Source organism: Microcaecilia unicolor, chromosome 2 (genome assembly GCF_901765095.1).
Source record: "Microcaecilia unicolor chromosome 2, aMicUni1.1, whole genome shotgun sequence".
NCBI lineage: Eukaryota > Metazoa > Chordata > Amphibia > Gymnophiona > Siphonopidae > Microcaecilia > Microcaecilia unicolor.
In genome coordinates, this window is record NC_044032.1 from 398,256,781 (window position 1) to 398,277,890 (window position 21,110).

At 45.0% G+C, this 21,110-nt stretch overlaps 1 protein-coding gene across 7 annotated transcripts in view; it reads left to right on the top strand.

Moving 5' to 3' along the window:
- The window catches only part of SEC31A (SEC31 homolog A, COPII coat complex component), a 213,265-nt gene that overhangs the window by 68,289 nt on the left and 123,866 nt on the right, over positions 1-21,110 (top strand). For all 7 annotated transcript variants that reach the window (XM_030190615.1, XM_030190616.1, XM_030190617.1 and 4 more), the window contains one exon: positions 3,258-3,419. In XM_030190615.1, coding sequence (XP_030046475.1) covers positions 3,258-3,419 — 162 coding nt within the window. The remainder of the gene's footprint in view (positions 1-3,257; positions 3,420-21,110) is intronic.

Here is a 21,110-nt window from a genome sequence, read left to right on the forward strand (position 1 = left end):
ACAATTTTGCTAGCACGATTTGGAGCACACCATAAACAGGCACCGTTGAGATACTATAATATAATAAAACAAATGAAGCCTCAACTGTCCAGGGAAAGTCATAGACTTTTGAACAGTCCCCCTCGCGGACTTCTTATTACTGACTTCCACTGTCAGTGGAAAAACAGCAGTGAAAAAACTCCCATAGGACAAAAAACCACTGCTTCAAAAACTGTGTCAGTTTCAATCTACAAATAACATGTCCATGTTATGGACTCTCCTAAAATGGTGATGCTAATGAATAAATGAAACAATCAAAAAAACTTTCTATGAATGTGCACTTGGAATATTTATTATTTATTTATTACATTTGTACCCTGCGCTTTCCCACTCAAAGCAGGTTCAATGCGGCTTACACAGTAAATGGAATACAGAATATTGTTAGAGAGGGTAAAAGTATACCAGAATAATAGGCGAGATGGGTAGGTAGAAATAGGCAACGGAGAGGGGAGTAAGGAGGGAGATGAAGTTTGGGTCAATGTCGTTATAAGTACATAAGTAGTGCCATACTGGGAAAGACCAAAGGTCCATCTAGCCCAGCATCCTGTCACCGACAGTGGCCAATCCAGGTCAAGGGCACCTGGCACGCTCCCCAAACGTAAAAACATTCCAGACAAGTTATACCTAAAAATGCGGAATTTTTCCAAGTCCATTTAATAGCAGTCTATGGACTTGTCCTTTAGGAATCTATCTAACCCCTTTTTAAACTCCGTCAAGCTAACCGCCCGTACCACGTTCTCCGGCAACGAATTCCAGAGTCTAATTACACGTTGGGTGAAGAAAAATTTTCTCCGATTCGTTTTAAATTTCACACTGTAGCTTCAACTCATGCCCTCTAGTCCTAGTATTTTTGGATAGCGTGAACAGTCGCTTCACATCCACCCGATCCATTCCACTTATTATTTTATACACTTCTATCATATCTCCCCTCAGCCGTCTCTTCTCCAAGCTGAAAAGCCCTAGCCTTCTCAGCCTCTCTTCATAGGAAAGTCGTCCCATCCCCACTATCATTTTCGTCGCCCTTCGCTGTACCTTTTCCAATTCTACTATATCTTTTTTGAGATACGGAGACCAGTACTGAACACAATACTCCAGGTGCGGTCGCACCATGGAGCGATACAACGGCATTATAACATCCGCACACCTGGACTCCATACCCTTCCTAATAACACCCAACATTCTATTCGCTTTCCTAGCCGTAGCAGCACACTGAGCAGAAGGTTTCAGCGTATCATCGACGACGACACCCAGATCCCTTTCTTGATCCGTAACTCCTAACGCGGAACCTTGCAAGACGTAGCTATAATTCGGGTTCCTCTTACCCACATGCATCACTTTGCACTTGTCAACATTGAACTTCATCTGCCACTTGCATGCCCATTCTCCCAGTCTCGCAAGGTCCTCCTGTAATCGTTCACATTCCTCCTGCGACTTGACGACCCTGAATAATTTTGTGTCATCGGCGAATTTAATTACCTCACTAGTTATTCCCATCTCTAGGTCATTTATAAATACATTAAAAAGCAACGGACCCAGCACAGACCCCTGCGGGACCCCACTAACTACCCTCCTCCACTGAGAATACTGGCCACGCAATCCTACTCTCTGCTTCCTATCTTTCAACCAGTTCTTAATCCATAATAATACCCTACCTCCGATTCCATGACTCTGCAATTTCTTCAGGAGTCTTTCGTGCGGCACTTTGTCAAACGCCTTCTGAAAATCCAGTTATCATGGGGGTATGTGTTAGGTATATGGTTCGTAAGATTAATTTGGATCGTTTGGATATGCTTGCTTGAATAAATGGGTTTTTAGTGCTTTTCGGAAGGGTAGGTAGTTGCAGATTGATCGGATATATCTGGGGAGAGCATTCCAGAGTTGACTGCCCAGGAAGGAGAAATTAGATCCATAATAGGTCTTCTACTTGATTCCTTTGCAGTTGGGGTAATGCAGGTTGAGGTAATTTTGCGAAGATTCAGACATGTTTCTGGTAGGGAGGTTAATCAGATTGAGCATATAGTCCGGAGATTCACCGTGGATAATATTGTGGATTAATGTGTGGACCTTGAAGTTGATTCGTTCTTTGATAGGGAACCAGTGAAGTTTTGGGAAGTATGTTGGAAAATGTTGGTTATTGTGTAATGCTAGTCCGGAGACCAACCAGAGTTAGAACACAAAAAAGAAAATTTTGATGTTATGACAGACTCTGATATATAGATTAAATATATATATTAAAGTGAACAAAGCATTGAAAGAGCATACAGGGCAAGATATCGAAAGGCTATCGGTTTGTCTCCTGAAGAAGCTAATTGTGAAACGGAGGTTCGCTGTAGAGCAAACCACGTTCAAGATAAGTTCCCTTTCAGTATTAAAAATTACTCTTTAAGAAATTGCTCTTTTAACATAGATACAGATCAAAAAGAAAATGTAATTGATAAAATAGTGATTGAATATCCGGAGGTTTATCTGACTGATGAGGAAGCTCGCCCGGCATTCATATTGAATAAACCAAAGATAGAAAGCCGAGCATCTGAAGTAGTTTCCTCCGGTAAATCACTATAGTTGGACAATTAAACGAACCAGGACATAATACTTGCCTATTAATGGTTCAGAAGTATATTCATTAGCAAGCATAAAAGTGTAGTAGTAGTAGTACTACTTAAAGCAGTAATGTATTAATAAGCTATTTATTTTACTTCACTACCTTCATACTGAATCTTGAAATTAAGGAGTAATTGTACTATAATTCGGTCATTGGAATTTAGCCCCCTTTTTTTCTGTATTTTGTTTTGCATTTAATGCTGAAGGTCATCTGTTGTAGTTAGCCAAACGGGTTGGAAGACTCCTTTTGGAGATGAAACTTTTAGTCCAGTCTCGGCTAACGGAATATTTCTGAGACATCTGCCTTCTAGGACCTACACTAATGCCTAGATACTTCCTCTCCACAACAAATCTGCTTACTTGAATCTTTGGTTTGAACACTAAAATCACATATTGCTGTTTTAAATTCTGTTGTTTTTAAATAATTTGTTTACTTTCTTATTCCAGGTTTCAGAATTATTGTAGGCAGGATGAAGAAGTGAACTTCATTTTCAAATTCATCCTGCTGTGTCATAGGCCAGCGTATTCCCTAAAATTGCTGGTCCTTATTTTGTTTGTACTGACACCTCTCTTCTTTGTGGCCATTCTCATATTTGTTTACATTTTTCTGTTGGTAGGTACTATACGAGCTTCCTACAAATACTCAGTGGTGCTTTGATGTTCAGTGGTGCCCAAGAAACCCAGCTGTGTTGTCAGCTGCCTCTTTTGATGGACGAATCAGTATCTATTCTATCATGGGAGGAAGCCCTGATAGTCTGAGGCAGAAGCAAGCTGACAAGGTGAGTAAAGATCTGTTGAAAGGACACACTCAACCTTATTAGGTATCCTATTACTGATTCTGTTTGAGAATATAATGCGCAAATTTTAATAATTTTGGTTTTACTCCAAGGACAAACAAATAGAAACAGAGCCACAGAAATAGCTCATGACTTCTACCACACAAATAGATAACATAGTAACATTGTAACGTAGAGATGATGGCAGATAAAGACCTGCATGATCTATCCAGTCTGCCCTAATGTAAACATAGCATATGATATGATGCAGTATATATAACCTATGAATACCAGGGGCGTAGCCAGACAACAGATTTTGGGTGGGCACAAAGTGTTCTCTCCCCCCCCCCCCCCCCCCCCCCCAAAAAAAAAAAAAAAAAAAAATTAACTCAGCTGGTGAGAAAATGCTTTCTTCCACCTTGGCAGCAGGCATGCACTGAAAACTGAGCAGGTGCCGGTGTCGTGGAGAGTAGCGTTTTTGTTACCATCAGGGGGAAATCTTCAGCTGGCGGAGCTTGGGATTCCCACCAGTTACCACTAAACATGTGCTACTGTTGGGTGGGCCTGAGCCATAAATGGGTGGGCCCTGGCCCACCCAAGCCCACCTGTGGCTACGCCACTGATGTATACTTAATTTTGATCTTCCCTTGCCATTTTTGGGGCACAGATCATAGACGTATGCCCAGCACTGGTCTTGCTCTTCAACTGCCGGAGTTGCTGTTGAAGCATACTTCAGTCCATTCAGATCAGTCTAGCTATAATTGGGCATAGACCATAAAAGTCAGCCTAATTACTGTAGTTGCCACCTATACGCCGCAAAGTTTTAGTTCCATATAGAAATTTTTTGTGTTTATCCTACACATTTTTTAATTCCATTACCATTTTCTTCTTCGTCACCTCTCGAAGGAGGGCATTCCAGGTATCCACCACCCTTTTTGTGAAAAAGTATTTCCTGGCTTCTCCATCTCTGGAAAAGATATGTTTGTATATTAATACTTTTCAAATGTTTAACACCTGTATCATATCATCCGTATTCCTCCTTTCCTCTAGGGTATACATATTCAGGTCAAGTCTTATGTCTTGTGGCAGAAGCCCCATACCATTTTTGTTATTTTGCTCTGAACTGCTTCCAGTTTTTGTATGCGCTTAGCGAGATACAGCCTCCAAAACTGAGCACAATATTTCAAGTGATATCTTATCGGCGACTTGTATAGGGGCATTAACACCTCCTTTCTTCTGTCTTGTGTTGACATAGCACCAAATATTCAACACCTAAAAGTATTTATTGCTATGCATGGTAGCTGCATTGTGATAGCCTTCACAAATTCTTAAGTAGTTGTACTTGGAGGACCCTCCAACCTTCTTAACTGAAGGCTGGGTTGCTTCTGTCTTGCTCAGGGTCATCTATAGGACTTCAAGCAGCAGTGTTTTTAATTCACTTTGGCTCCTCATTTCTCAGCTTCTTTCCCAGGGCTCCTTCTTGGCTGCTGGTTGGGGCTGTGGCCCATGGAGGTCATATTATGCCCCGGGAGGGGTGTCAAACCCGGGTAGCTGGGTCCCTTCCCCTTTCTCTCCCTATTTCTTTTAGTTCCTTGTCCCTGAGGGGTTTCTTTTTGTTTCTGGAGGTCCTTCTTGTGACTCAGCCCCTTGTACTATTTAGGGGCCTTGAGTGTCTAGGAGGTGAACTTCATGCTTGCTCTGTGTGGGGGTGGGGAAAGAACAGAGTCTCTGGTTTGTCAGTGCTCTGCAGTCTTTGTTTTGTGCTCAGTTTGGCAGCACCCAGGCTTTGAGCTGCTGGTGGGCGCTTTTTGGCGGTGTTCTCGGACCCCCCCCCCCCCCCCCCATCCTTCCTCCGCAGCTCTTGACTTTGTAGCTAGTTTTCAAACGAGCAATTCCTTCTTTGGAGGTGCTTTCTTTTGAGCTAGTTTTATTTTGAGCTCCATTTGCCTTGGAGAGGGGCCTTCCTTTTTTTTTTTCTGATCCAGTATTTCTGCTGTGTTAACTTGGAGGTGCCTTTGGGCTTTTTCTCCTGACCCAGTGTATGCCTGGACTTCAGTTAAATTTGGGGAGTGGGCGTGGTGTGTGTGTGCCTTGTTTGGCTCTAGATCCTGTTAAAAATACAATTAAAAAAAAGCAAAGTAGAGCAGAGGTACATTCAGAGGTCTCTGACTTTTCCATCTCGTCCCTCCCCCTACCCAGACCGTTGAAGTCTCCTTTAGAAGACACCGTGTTGAGTTTGTGCTATGTTTTCTGGCATTTTTTCCTCCCCCCCCCCCCCCCCCCAAATATCAGTACTTTGTCACTATGAGGGTGTGTGCACCTCTGCCCTTTTCAAGCATGAGAACAGTTTGTTTTCCTTTTTTCTTGTGGCAGACTTGATTATTGACAGGATAGTTCAAAACCTTCCAAAGCTACCTGTTCTTTGACTGTGGTAAGATGTATTTTATTACTGTTTTCTTAAACTGTGTAGAACACTCGAAGTAGCCAATATTTAATCACTGCTTTATTCAGCTTTGCAGAGTTTGACTCCTGTGAGTGCATGGAGTTCTAGAATTTTCAGATTTCCATGGTAACTTAACAGTCACTCAGCTTAGAGTGCTCTACATCAAGGTTGCCAATTCTGTGGTTCGGCCGCAAATTTGGGCGGGTTTGGTGCGACTGCCACGGTTTTCTTTGAAAGTCGTGGGATATTGGACCTTTTTTTGCCGCCACGGGCTGGCTGATTTTTCCCGCTGGGAGGGACTGTGGAGGGAGGCAGAGATGAGAGCTTGCAGGAGTCTAGAGCAGGGGACACCTTGTGTGGACTTGGATAGAAAGAGCACATGAGGTGAGCAGCAGCAGGGGGGGGGGGGGGGAGGGGCCCGGGGACTTGGTCGGGGCTCAGAGGGAGGAGGGATGGCTTGCTGTTTAAAAAAACAGCGCCCTCAACCCCCCCCCCCCCAGTCCCCCCCAATCCCCCTTGACCCTGGAAAGGAGGGACTAGGGAGAGGTAGCAGAGCACTAAGCCAGGAGTGCAGGGGACACGGAGAGGTCTGGAGGATTTGTCTCTGACTGTGTCGGTCTAATAGTAAGAAGCAGAGCAGACTGAGGGACTGGTTTGCCTGGGAGAATGGAGAGGGTCTGTCTGGAGGAGGGGGACTGGCGGGCTCAGAGGCCCCCCCCCCCCACCACCACCACCGGGCCCTAGCAGTCCAGGAGGACTCCAGGAGGGGAGGGAGAGCACCAGTAGGGAGGACTGTGGAGGAGAGCAGCAGCTTGGGGCAGGTGTAAAAAAACAAACAAAAAAAGTTAAACATAGCACTTCCCCTTCCCTAAGGAACAGAGGGGAGGAGTGAGAAAGAGGGAGGGAGGGAGGAGAACTGTCCAGGGCTATTCCCTCCCTCCTCCCCCTTTCCCTCCTCCGAAACAGAGGGGGGAGGAGGGAGGGAGGAGAACTGTTCACCCAAAACAAAGCAAGCAGATCTGAGCTGCTGTATCCAGGCTGTTGTTCTTTATTGTTGGGTACCATTTTTTTATGTGCTGATGATGATTATGAGGATTAGTTATGGTGATGATTATGAGGGTTATGATTATTATGCTGCTGCTGATTATGGTTATGATGCTGACTGATTATGAGGGTTATGATTTATGCTGCTCCTGATTATGGTTATGCTGATGATTATGGTGATTATAATCTATGATTATGCTTCTGATTACAATTGCAATAATTAATATTTACATTATTAATATTCATATTAATGAGCTATTTTGGGGCTACTTTTGGCCACAAATAGGTTGGAAAAATTTTCACCATCGTGGTGTGCTGCAAAGTGGGTTGCAAGCCAAATAAGTGGGTCATGCACGTTGCTACTCCCCTTACTAGTCTGTGGGCGGACTAGAGGGTGTGCTCTGCTGTCTGCGTTGCTTTGCCCCCTCCAGGCTCTCTCTGCTCTATTGGTTGAGTGAATGAAATAGAGACACTGAAGAGAACCAGGGGAAGGGTGTTTGCTAGCCTAGGGAAGGGGTCTGGGGGTTGGTTTGTTGGTAGCATTTTCATTTGATCTTGCTGTGTACATCCATGTGCTGTACACATGCCATTGGTGGCTTGTACAGCATATCGATGTACACGGAGAAAGGAAGTATTGGTTTTTCATCCGAGTAGTGCTTGGTTTTAAATTGTAAATGTGCCATGTTGAGGGGCTGGCTATAGGGACTCCCCGATTATGCAGTTTATGCTGCTGCTGCTGCTGCTGATTATGATGATTACAATATCAATATTATCAACCTCATTAATATTCATATTGACATTAATATTCATATTTACCTTAATATTTATATTAATATTGGGCAATATTTGGACTGGAAAACTTTTTGCCATATGCAACACCTCTGTGCACATGAGGTTGAAACTTTGGTGGGGGAGGAAGAGATGGAGTTTTTCAGAATATAATCTTTTAGTTATATGGAGTAACTTAATCAGACTTTTAGAGTGCTCTCTGAACGCTGACAGTCAGAATGTATGGAACGCTTTAGGAGCAGTTACATTTCAAAATAAATAAATGAATAGATAATAAAAGGCCAGTAGCTCCTTTTTGGAGTGAGAGAATTGAAAGTTTCAGGTTTAACTTTGCCTTGTGTATGGTTGTGATTAACACCTAAGGATTTAGAGGCAGATGCAGCAACCAAACGTAAAAAAATCTAAATCGTTAAAGTCCCTAACGATTTTAAAATAACGAAAAATGCACCAAAAAAAAAAGTCACACATGCTGAGATCGGTAGTGAAACGTACAATGTATCAAAGAATCACAATACACATCGGTCTGGACCTCTCGTTAGGACAGCTCCGTGGCAGGAAAAAGTGTTAAGTGAAAAAATAAACAAACTTTGAGCCAATCCCAGCGCATTAGCAGAGCTAAAAGCGCTGTGATTGGTCCAAAGGACCTCAGAAAACACATAAAAAAATAAAAATAAAAAAAGGATCGGGAGGGGGCAAGGGCGCTCATCAGGAGCGTCCTGTACGGACGGCCTTGCCCCCCCCCGCTGCTCCCCACTTTCCGCTGCTCCCCCCACCCCGAAAAAGCAAACTTCTAGAAGCCCCTGCCCCCCTCCCTTCCTCACTACTCTCAGCTCCGCCTCCCGACATCCTCCGTCTGTGCCCCGCCCCCTTTGGGGATCGTCGCCGCCATTCCCCTTCTCCATCGGGCCCCCCTCCCTCTTACCGGGCCCGTGCAGCGCCTCTCTCCTCTGTCCGAAGGCGCTGCACGGGCAAGAAGAACGCAGAATCAGCTGATCTGCCTTCGCGATAGAGCGTCTTTCTCCTCCTGGGCCCGCCCCTGTCTGACGTCAGTAACCTACGTAGGTTTGTTTATTTTTTCACTTAACACTTTTTCCTGCCACGGAGCTGTCCTAACGAGAGGTCCAGACCTCTCGTTAGTTTTCCTGCCTTTTTCCTGCGTAAAGGCAATCGGAAAAGGTTAGTGCATGTCGTTTCAATGGGGTTTTCACACTAATTGCTCATCTCCATTCCGTTTTCGTTAGCTGCTACTACCGTCGAAAAATAGGCTTTAGTGCATGGAAAGGATCGGAAATTCTTCCCCGAGGGCTCATTTAACGATGAAAAACGTTTAGTGCATCTGCCTCTTAGTTTTTAGAGACACTGCAGTTTGGAATTCAGCTTTTGTGCGTGCCTTCTCAGATGAAATTCATTGTGAATTTACTCCTTTGATTTTCATAGGTGCTGTTGTTTCCAACACACACCTCTTCACAGATCATTTATTTTGCTTGCTTTCTCCTGACCTCTGCTTGGTGTTGTGAGGTCCTTAGGGAGCGCTTTCTCTGTCTTTCAAATGAAATTTGGCCTGCTGTTTACAGGTGCTTACCCCCTCTGTAACAGAGGCGTAGTTAGGTGGCTTGCAAGGGGAGCAGCTGCTCCCCCAAAATGGATTTTGAATGAAATGATACCTATGCGAATTGGGCTTGCAGCCTCGCACCAACACCTATTTTACAAAAGGTCTGCTCTCCCAGATGTCAATACCTGGCTGTGCTTCTGCTCTGTAATAGCACTGTTTAAACTCTATTCTGGTGTCTTCGGGAGACTGAGGGCCAGATGCACAAAGGTCCCGTTAAGGATCCGTCTGCGTTTCGAAACCAGTAAAAATGTACCTATTTAGAAACACAGAGGGATTCACTAAGAAAATCGCATGGAAGTGAGCTGCTCGTTGCTTTTGCGACCCAGCTCATTTGCATGCGATATGGGGGAAGCATGTCGGTGAGCTGAGCATGCACAGAACAGTCAATCGTTATGCATGGCTGCTCTGCGCATGTTACAGACGGCTCTCATACATTTTTTTGGATGGGCATACCTGTATTGCAGCTCCCTGCCTCCGGCTGCTGGGAAAAAGTGAGAAAAACCTCGCTCTGCTGCTCCCCGTTCTTCTGTGAGGAATCAGCAGCATCAGGGCTTGGTTCCACCCCCAGCTGTTCCTGCTGCTTCCTTCTATTGGCTGGCCGACATCCTAGAATGCCCATCTCCCTGAAGATGGACTATCATTGACTGGCTGCTGTCCCAGCTCCTCCTCCCTGCAGGGCTTCCCTGATGACATCACTTTAGAGCTGTGAACTGATTGGATCCGAACTTCTTGGTGTCTCCCTCCAGTAATGAGTGGGCGGGACATCCCAGGCTGATGCTGTCCAATTGGTTCAGCCCCTCTCTGTGGAGGGGGACACCAGGAAGTTCGGAACCAATCAGTTCACAGCTCTAAAGTGATGTCATCAGGGAAGCCCTGCAGGGAGGAGGAGAGTCCATCTTCAGGTAGATGGGCGTTCTAGGATGTCAGCCGGCCAATAGAAGGAAGCAGCAGGAACATTTGGCGGTGGAACCAAGCCCGTGTCCCACAGACGCTGTTTCTTTGATGGACCCTTAACTTCCTTGCATTTTTGGTAAGTCACCATTACTTTTATGCTTTACATTTCAGTACTCCCCCCCCCCCCCCCCCCCCCCCCAATTTCTTGCCAGTAAATGTAATTTGAAAAAGAAACATATGTGGCACGGCTTTCATACATGCAAAGAAGCTGCGTGTAAGCTGTTATACTATTTTTTTTTGTGCTCCATTTTCCCTGCCTTGTTTCTCCCCTTCTCCTACTTGCAATAATGAAGAACCGGCAGGTCCACACCTTACGTTAAAATTTCCATGGTAAAGGTAGGGACTGCTTTTGTGCATGGGGTCTTAACTCTGCTTCTTCAGCTTTGTCAAGTCTGGATATCAGTCCACTCCAGCTGGGGACCCTCAGCTGAAGACCCAAATAATCTTTCACCTCCCAATGGTTCAGAAATTCAAACTGCTAACATGCCGGTTTTAGTGTTCCAACCTGACATAGCCATTATCTCACTGAATTATACAAATTATACAAAGCTGAAGAAGCAGAGTTAAGATTGAATTGTGATAAGGTATGTAGAAGCTATAAAAAGCTTTATTATCAGATTTAGATAGACAGAAAGTAAAAGAGGAATCCTCACCGTATGTTTTTTGGTCAGTCATCGCCCCTGACGACACCTAGAGCGAAACACAATTGTGTTGGGCTTGATTACAAAGAACACAGTGTAATGTGAAAAATGAGTGGAGACATTGAGAAACGAGGAGCTGCTTGACAGGAGCACAAAGTGCATTGAAAAACTAGTAAAGCGAGACGGCAGAAATGGCAGCCCTCTGGTGGAAATCTCATGAACCGGAAAGATAACTTGAAAGAATGAGGAAATTGAGAACCCATAGGAGATTTAAAACAACTCAAGAGACTATTGCAGACGTGGGAGTGTTTTATAGGTCTTTAAAATGAACAATAAGAGCAATTCTATGAATAGAAGTGGTCATTGGGTAACACAATGACCACAATAAAAGATAGTATTTTCTATGTAAAGGTTTGATTTCAACCAGAAGCAAACAGATTGTACTACTTGCACTGTGCAGTGAATATAATTAGAGTAAGAATATAGTGTGTATGAATGCAATGTGAGTGAAGCAGTGAGGATAGGGGAGTTTTTACAGATTTGTGAATTCATGTTAATGAAGGAAATAAATGAATAAAGATTTGTTAAAAAGTTTAAGGAATTAGGGATAAGTTACTGGGGAAAATGCATATTAATTGGGGAAATCCTGAAAACCCGACTGGATTTCAGCCCTCAAGGATCGAGGTTGGACAACCCTGGTCTAAAGGAAAGCAAATTAACAGGTAAGATCTAATTTCTCCTTTTTTTTTTTCTAAATAAATATTTTTCCTCATTTCTGGTTCTTGGATTTTTCCCTATTTTGTTTGACAACCCCTGAGATGGGAAATTCTACTTGTGAACCTGCATGTCAGCAAAAGGGCAGTTACTTATTGCTGGAAACTGTTAGTCGCACAGTCCATTTTGTCTCTCTTTTTTGAAGGAGTTCACCCACTAGTCAGACCTGTTGCATGGAATTAAGTGGTGTTGCTGAATCACAACAGTGCAGGAACTGCCATGCATGGCAATAAATACTTTTAATTGTTTCTAGAAAGCTCTGGAGAATGTTTGGTGCTGAGCACAATCATGTGACTCACCTGTGTGAATTGCTGTTATCACTACTATTCAAGGTGAGCAGCTTCACTTTCTGTATAATTCTGCATATTCTTGATCTGTTGGATTATCCTCTTCCTACTGCAGTTGTTACTCATATTTATTTATTTATTTGGTGCATTTTTACCCCACATTTTCCCACATAAGCAGGCGCAATGTGGCTTACATTAAGTCAAGAGGATACAATTCAATACAGAGATGGCACAGAAACAGAATGCGACAGGAGGGGAAGATACATGGATGACACGGGTAAATGACAGGGGTGAAGAGCCAACAAGAGATAGAGGTTAAATAGAGGAGTAGCCAGGGGGATAAGCCTTGGCGAATAAGAAGGCTTTTAAGGTCTTCTTGAACTGATGATGGTCGATGAGCTCCTTAAGCTGTCATGGCAGAACATTCCAGGATTGTGGACTGATGTAGGGGAAGGACGAAGCATAAAGAGTCTTGTATTTTACATGCCTGCAGGTGGGGTAATGAAGATTGAGGTAGGTCCTTGCAGATCTCAGGGCATTTCTAGAGGGCAGATCGATTAGAGTAAGCATGTATTCAGGGGCTTCACCATAAATTATCTTTTGTGTAAGTGAACAGATTTTAAATGTAATACGGTCTTTGACAGGGAGCCAGTGTAGTTGAATACAGAGTGGCTGAGCAGGAACAAAGCGATATTTGCCTAGGATAAGTCTTGCAGCCGTGTTTTGAGCCGTCCGAAGCCGTTTCAGAATATAGCCCCGGCAACCGGCATAGATCTCGCTGCAGTAGTCTATATGGGACAGGACCATAGGGGACTAGTCTATAGGGGACTATATTGTCCTTTGGCGTCCGCTTTGAATACCTGCTCCAACACACTCTGGTGCTCTCATTGCTACCAACTTAGTGCATTCTTTCAAGGATTTGCAGAAATGTCCCTTTTTTGTAATTTTATTTTTTTTAACTTTTTTTTTTAATTGAAGTATCCGCATTCCTATTTATCAAGTCCTACCTCCGCCATTTCTCTCAATCCGCCGCTCCCTCCCAGACACTCTCTCCTACCCACCTCAACTCTAGCTGAACCCTACAACAGGAGAAACGAGAACAGAATCAAACAGCTTGATACTGAAATCAGATACTCACAATCCTTATGATGCTGCTACTTTACTCCAATGCATGGTACACTTTTCAGGGCCCAACTTTCAAATGGTGCCCAGATTCTTTCAAATATCTCCAATCTGTCATGCTACAACACAGTTAAAACTTGCTTAAGAAATAATTGTTCCATAATTTCTAGTAAATACTCATTTGCCATGAGATGCGAGGTCCTCCATTCTCTGTCCAGCTCACAATGCAGCGATGGTCACAATCAAAAACTGCGACTGGCACTGTTCAATTTTTGCTGGTTGCAGTTGAAAGATTTTTGACACTAGGGGGAATTTGACCTTCACCATCTTTTATATCAACTCAGCACACATTGTCCAATAAGGCTGAACTGTAATATAGTTTCACCATGTATGCAAAAGTATCTGTCTTTCCACAACACCACCAATAACAATCAAGGACTGACCCAAGGTATCAAGTACCAGCAGTAAAGAAATGTAATCATTTCCACAAATTTGGCTGATACTGCTATTTTATTGGTTTGTTGGAATATGTTTGACTAAATCTTCAACTTGAGTCATGTCCCCCTCCCACGTTTTGATGTATTTGAACTTTCCTTCCACCATTCGGTGTAAGGTTTTATACAGTTTAGAAACTAGTTTTTCTCCAAGGACAGGTAAGCCATAATTCTCACAAATGGGTAACACAGTCCACATTGCCAGGTCCGGAACTTATTACAAGATTCACAAGAGCTTTGTGGAGTACAAGACATGCTCCACTGTGCAAGTGCCTGCCGCAAGAGCACGGTTACTGCAGTTATTTTTCTACCGCAATGAGGAGTGGCTGCTCTTCTCAGTCCAGTCTGGAGAGAACTTTTTTGGTGCCTTTCGGCATGTTTTTTAGCTGTATTTTGCTGTGCCTGTCTGCATGTCCTCTTATTTCCTCTTCCCTTACAGTTTTAGTTCTTTTTTTCCCCCCAGTTTCAAGTTTCCTTTATTTTTCACATCATACAGCCGCATTTAGGCCTTGACTTCAGCCGGGTTTTTCCCTTTCTTTTTTCTGGCACCATTGCTTCGTTTGATTTGGCTGCGGAGGTTTCCCACTCAAGTTTCCAGTTGCTTCAAGCGCTGCTGGCAAAGACACCCATTCTTGGTGGCTCCAGTGTTTAGGGCTTGACCATAGCCCTACAAACTGTGTTCTCTGTCTTGGGATGAAGAAGCAGACTCAGGTTGTTAGAGAGGCTCAGTGCGAGAGAATTTTTGGAGCCAGGTCCGATTCCTTGGCATCGAATACTGCACTGGGAACATGATACGTATGGCTGTTGCTAGAGCATTGAGTGGGATCTCCATCTATCTCAATACCGACTGCTGTGCAGGGCCCCCAGGACTTACCAACATAGGACCCGACCCCAAGGTGACGTGAGGATTTGATGTTGTCCTCGGCACCGAGGAGTCTCGATGTAGAGCTTCAGGCAAAGGCAGAGAAGCATCAGCATTGATAGTCCTTGACGCATGCTGCTGGGAGCTCCGGGACATCGAGGGATTTGGCACCCAAGAAGTGTCGTGCTGGGAGGACCGCTATCCCTCTATTCAGGAGGTGCCGATATGACTGTCTCCCAGCAGCCAAGACCCATCTCAACCCCAGCAGTTCTGCAGTCTGTCTCTGAGCCGACACCCCAGCCTTTCCTGGTGTCTGCCCTTGATGATCGCATCCAGGCCTTGCTCCCTGAGCTGCTGGATGGCCTCTTGGCAATGGTGTGCATCGGGGGTGCTTGCATCTACCCTTCCTCCTGTTGTGGCCCCGCTTGGCCCTTAGCCTGTGGTGCAGCCTGTGACGCTGGTGTTGCGTGCCACCCGGGCTGGCACTTTCTCATCGTCTGTGGAGGAAGCTTTGCCAGATTTGAGGTGGGAGTTGCCTCCTCGATGCCCTTCTCGAGGATATGGTTCTAAGTTGTGGCAAGCTCAGTCTCAGCCCTCCCATGAGGAGGTTTGCTCTGACACCGATGAGGAGTGCTCATGGGAATTGGAGGAGGAGCCACGTTACGTTTCGGAGGATGAATCCTATGGCATCCCCTCTGAACACTCCCCTCCACTTGAAAGGAGAAAATCTCCTCCGGAGAGCCTTTCGTTTCCCTCTTTTGTGAAGGAAATGGATGATGCCATTCCATTTCCTTTGGAGGTGGAGGACGAACCCAGGGTCAAGATGCTTGAGGTCCTGGATTATGAGTCTCCTCCTAGAAGATGCTGTGACCGTTTCTCTCCATGAGGTATTCAAGGAGGTTCTCATTCAGAATTGGGGTCCCCTGTGTCGGTCCCTGTCCTACCCAAGAAGATTGACACTATGTACCAGATCCACAGCACACCTGGATTTGATAAGCCCCAGTTGGCTCATCATTCCATGGTGGTGGAATCTGCCCTCAAAAGAGTCAGGAGTTCTAGAGACAATGCAGGAGTTCTAGAGACAATGCCCCCAGGCAGAGAAGCTAGGACCTTGGACTCTTTTGGGAGGAAGGTGTTCCAGGCCTCTATGCTCGTTTCCCGTATACAATCTTACTAGCTCTTCACAAGTGTGTACTTGCAGGACTTGGTGCGCAAGTTGCTAGACTTGGCTGACTTTCTCCCGCCGGTGCATGCTGAGACGGTATGCCAGTTGGTCAAGCAGCAGAAGACATGTTGTATGTTCTTGGCCGGGGCATGTATGACACTTTTGACATGGCATGACTTGGTTCAGCAGAGATTGGTGGATGCCCCATGCCGGCACCCTTCTTCCCATGATTCAGGAAAAAGATTGGCTATGATCTCTGGACTTAAAGGACACACATACGCACATCCCGATACTTCCAGCCCACTGGAAGTATCTTTGGTTTCACTGGGAACACGGCATTTCCAGTACCACGTGTTGCTCTTTGGTCTCGCGACAGCTCCCTGGATCTTTACCAAATGCCTAGCAGTAGTCGCAGTGTCGTTACACAGGCTAAGGGTGCATGCGTTCCCTTACCTCATCAATTGGCTGATGAAGAACATATCGGAGGATGGGGCTCGGGAGTCCATACAGAGAACTATTCAGGTGCTGGAACTACTAGGGTTTCTCCTAAACTACCCCGTCCCATCTTCTCCCTGCCAAGCGATTGGAATTCATTGGAGCCCTGCTAGATCTGCAGCAGGTTTGCACTTTTCTCCAGGAGCCAAGAGCAGACGTCCTAGTTGCACTGGCTTCTCAGGTTTGAGCCTCTCAACAGGTTGTTGGGCCAAATGGGCCTCCACGATTTATATGTCTCTTATGGCACACTTTCACATGAGGTCACTTATGCCCAGGCTGGGCTCACAGTATCAGAGCCATGGCTGTGTCAGCCCACTTGCAGTCATCCTCCACTGAAGAAATTTGCAAGGCTGTGACGTGGTCTTCAGTCCACACATTCACATCTCATTACTGCCTTGAGCAGGATACCCAATGCAACAGTTGGTTTGGGCAGACTGTGTTGTAGAATCTGTTTGGGGTCTAGAATCCAACTCCACCTAGGCCCATTTTATTCTGTTCCAGGTTGCACTCTCACTCAGTTTGTATATATTTTAATGTTAATCTGAGTTATCTTCTCGCTGTTGCAAGGCCCAATTGACCAGTGTTTGTTATTTTCGGTGAGCCTGGATGCTAGGGATATCCCAATTGTGAGAATTAATGGCCTGCTTGTCCTCGGAGAAAGCGAAGATACTTACCTGTAGCAGGTATTCTCTGAGGTATATTCTCACAAACCCACCCACCTCCCCTTGGAGTTGTCTCTTTTTCTTTACTTTTATGTTTTAGTTTTTAACTGCAGTAACATCGCTCTCGCAGAGGGCAGGATGAGATTGCAGTGGAGTGTGTCTCGCATTCCATAAAGCTCTTGTAAAGCTTTTCATAAGCTCCCTACTTGTTAACGCGGGACCACGTTAACCATTTTGTGAGAATATAAAGCCTGCTGTCCTCAGAGAATACCTTCTACAGGTAAGTATGTTTGCTTAATTGCCCCACCTCCCCCTAAAATGAGTAAGCTCTCACCTTAACTGCACCCTATGAGGGAGCTGAGAGAGAGGTCTCAATTGCAATCAATAAAAAAAAAAAATCACTATAGGGAATCTGGTAAGCCTCTTGGATTCCCATGAATTTCTTGAAATCCTCTCCTTTATAGTTGCCCTGTGGTGGTTATGCCCAACTCCTTCCACCTTTTTACACTGTCCCCTTCTATACCTGCAGATAAGAGGCAAATTCTGCAGATTAGTTAAGTTTGATATGTCTCTTCCTACAATACTTTTTTACACCACCTTCCATACCTCACAGGTTACATCAACACAAGGTGATCATTTGTTTCCTCGCTCTAGGCTCTCTGAAAGCCATATCAGTTCTTCTGATGGACAGTCTCTCACAAAAGCATACTTAATTTGCACCTACGGGCTTAGGAAGATGTTTCCACAATTCTAACAGCACTCTTGCCTGCACCACACTATAATATTTATCCAGATCTAACACCCCCATCACTTGATTTGTTTTATCAGATATAAAGATTTTCTGGTGGACCTGATGTAGTCTTTTCTCCAGATGTAGACAAATATTTTCCTATTTAGATTACTCAGCTCTCTGGATGGAATGGCTAGAGGAAGAGTCTAGCAAATGTATATGGATTTAGATAACCATTTAAGACTCATTATCTGCCCCATCCAAAGAGTGATTTAGCTTACTCTGTTCCTCTAAATCTTTAGCAAAAGACTCGAAACGATGTGGGATAATGTAGCCTACACATGTCCCTGCAATCCACACTCCCAGACCAGATGCTAGATTGAACCTGCTGCCTCCCGCAATTGAAAAGAGGCAAATGAAGCACACATACTCTCCATACCTATTGTGAGCATTAGTAACTGTTTGTCTGGGTTTGAGGTGAATCTTATGAAGTCTACTGTGTATCTTCATCTCTTTCAGGGTTTCTTCTGGCATCCCATGTGGCTATCCTACTGTTAACAAATTCATTGGCAAAACAGCAAAATTTTATATTCCTCTTTGTCCACTGTAATACCCTTCACTTTAGCGTTAGCACATATCTGCCCTGCCAGCATTTCTGTCACCAATACAAAAAGCAAAGACAAAAGTGGTTGGTATCCCTTCTCTTTGCCATTTTTAAGTGGAACCATCTTAGAGTACCCTCCGTTAAAACCTGCACTCTAGCTTTGGGATCTGAACAGAATATTTAATCCATCCCCAAAAATTAGGTAATAAGCCTATCTGCCTTAAGGTAACTATCATGAAACCCCACTCCATGTGATCAAAAGTCCTTTCAGCATTCACCACTATCAAAACTAGCAGTATGTTTTGAACTTGTGCCCAAGTAACCAAATTCATTAGTATCTGCCTGTTGTGCCCTGCTATTCTGCTTGGGATAAAGTCTGACTGATCTGCATTCATTATCTCACTGATAAAATTATTCAGCCATGAAAATTGGATCTTAGCCATAATTTTTATGTCTAAATTTAATAGAGATTGGCCTGTAAGAATCACACAACAGATCTCTGCTCTCAGCCATGTCCTTTTCATCAGGAAGCATGAGGTCAGGTGTATGAACTCTGTGCAGCTCAAATTTTATTCATGGCCACTGTAATGGGAGCTGTAGCAGAAATGGGATTTGGGCCTTATATGGCTGAAACAGATGGATTAAAAAGATAGTTGCTGTGCCAGGGGCTGTGGCAGAAATGGGTTTGACCTGGGTTCATGGGTGCAGTTTAGAGGCCGCAGTTATTCTAGTGGCATTGACTGAAACAGGCAGCACATGACTCAAATGTTGTACGAAAAGTAAATTCTACCAAGAACATGAATGCTACAGAGTGGAATAAAATAGAATCATATTCTAGAAAACTCACCAAAATCAGAAAATTTCACACAGAAAAAAAAAGGTTTAATAGCAGAGGGTTATTCAACCAACTCCTTTTTTGTGTTACTATCAGGGGCATTTCTGAAAGAGAAGGGTGCCCATCTTCCAACACAAATCAGGAGATGGGCGTCCTCTCAGGGTCACCCAAATCGGCATAATCGAAAGCCGGTTTTGGGCGTCCCCAACTACTTCCTGTCACAGGGACAACCAAAGTTCCTGGGGGCATGTCTGAGGTGTACCAAAGGTGAGACTGGGGAATACCTAACAGATGGGCGTCCTTGAGCGATAATGGAAAAAAGAAGGGCGTCCCTAATGAGCACTTGGCGACTTGGTCCATTTTTTTTTTACAACCAAGCCTCAAAAAGATGCCCGAACTGACCAGATGACCACTGGAGGGAATAGGGAATGACCTTCCCTGATTCCCCCAGTGATCACTAACCCCCTCCCACCCTGAAAAAAACAACTTTAAAAACTTTTTTTGCCAGCCTGAAATGTCATACTCGGGTCCATCGCAGTGTGTGTCAGCGGAGGCATAGCGAAGGCATGGACGTCCTTCTTTCAAACATTTTGGACGTCATGAACTCCCCCCCCCCCCCCCCACACACACACACAGGGACGGCCAAATTTCAAGGGAGTGGAGTGGAAGAGTGGCCTAGTGGTTAGAGCACTGGTCTTGCAATCCAGAGGTGGCTGGTTCAAATCCCACTGCTGCTACTTGTGATCTAAAATCCAAATAAATAAAGGGGGTGTCAGAGGCATAGCAAAGGCATGGATGTCCTTCTCACAGAAACATACACATTTTGGATGTCCTCAACTGCCGTCGCAGGGACAGAGGCATAGCAAAGGGCGTCCTTCACCCATACGCTTAAAAAAAAAAAAAGAAAGGCATCCCTGACGAGCACTTGGACGTTTTCACCTGTAGTTGTGTTTTTCTAAGGTTATAGGCAGCTATTATACACGCAGCTTGTCTGCATATATGACGCTGTCTTTGGCATGCGCAGAGCAGCCACACATATCTCTTGGGTGCTCTGCACTGGCTTCCCTTCCTTAGGAAGGAAATCGTGTGCAAATGAGCTAACAGCGAGCAGCTCATTTGCATGCAATTTCCTTCATGCATGCCCGTTCCTTTCCGAATCGCTAAGGGATTGGTAAGGGAAGGGCTTTTTCCGTTCAGTTAGTGGGACCAGTGCACTTCGAATGCTGGCTCTTCCCACGACCAAATGGCTTGGATTTGGTCATTTCTGAGATGGTCGTTCTCGCTTTCCATTATCGCCGAAAATCAGAACTGACAAAGTCCTGGGGACGACCATCTCTAAGGTCGACCTAAATTTGCTGATTTGGGCGTCCCAGACCGTATTATTGAAATGAAAGATGGACGCCCATCTTGTTTTGATGATACGGGTTTCCACGCTCCTTGCTGGCTCGTCCTGCGAGGACGGCCCCAGGAAAACTTGGGCATCCCTTTCAATTATGCCCCTCCACGTGTCCAATATATGCATATGTATTTTTCAAAAAAAATAAAGGGCTAAAAAAATTAAAAAAACAAGAGAAAAAAAATCACAAATAGTACACGACAAATCTAATATAATAAAACGCACCGTGAACGTTCTAATGAGGACAACGTTCTGAAGTCACTCAAACATTTCTTAGGGTTCGTGGATTCGTGGTGTGAAGCCAGCCAGGCTGCCAGCCGTCTCTGCCCCGCCCTCGCGTCAAACGTCATGACGTCCAGGGCAAACGTCATGACGTCGACGGCGCAAAAAAAAACCCAGCGTCAGGGAAGGAGGCGGCGCTCCCGACGTCTCTAGCCTTCCCTTCGCTGTGTTCTGCCTTCTTCTGACGTCAAGGATGACGTCAGAAGAAGGCGGAACACAGCGAAGGGAAGGCTAGACGTCGGGAGCGCCGCCTCCTTCCCTGACGCTGCGCTGCCGGAACCGCCGCCACGGAGGTAAATTAAAAAAAAAAAAAAAGGGATGTAGGGGGAAGAGAAGAGGGTGGGCAGTTGAACAATGGGAGCGGGAGGGCAGAGGAGAAACGACAGCAAGGATGCGAAGGGGGCGGGACATGCTGGGACATGGGAGGCAGAAGAGCATGGATGCGAGGGGGGGTCATGGAAGGGAGAGAGGGGAATTGCTGGAAAAGGATGAATGGAGGGGGC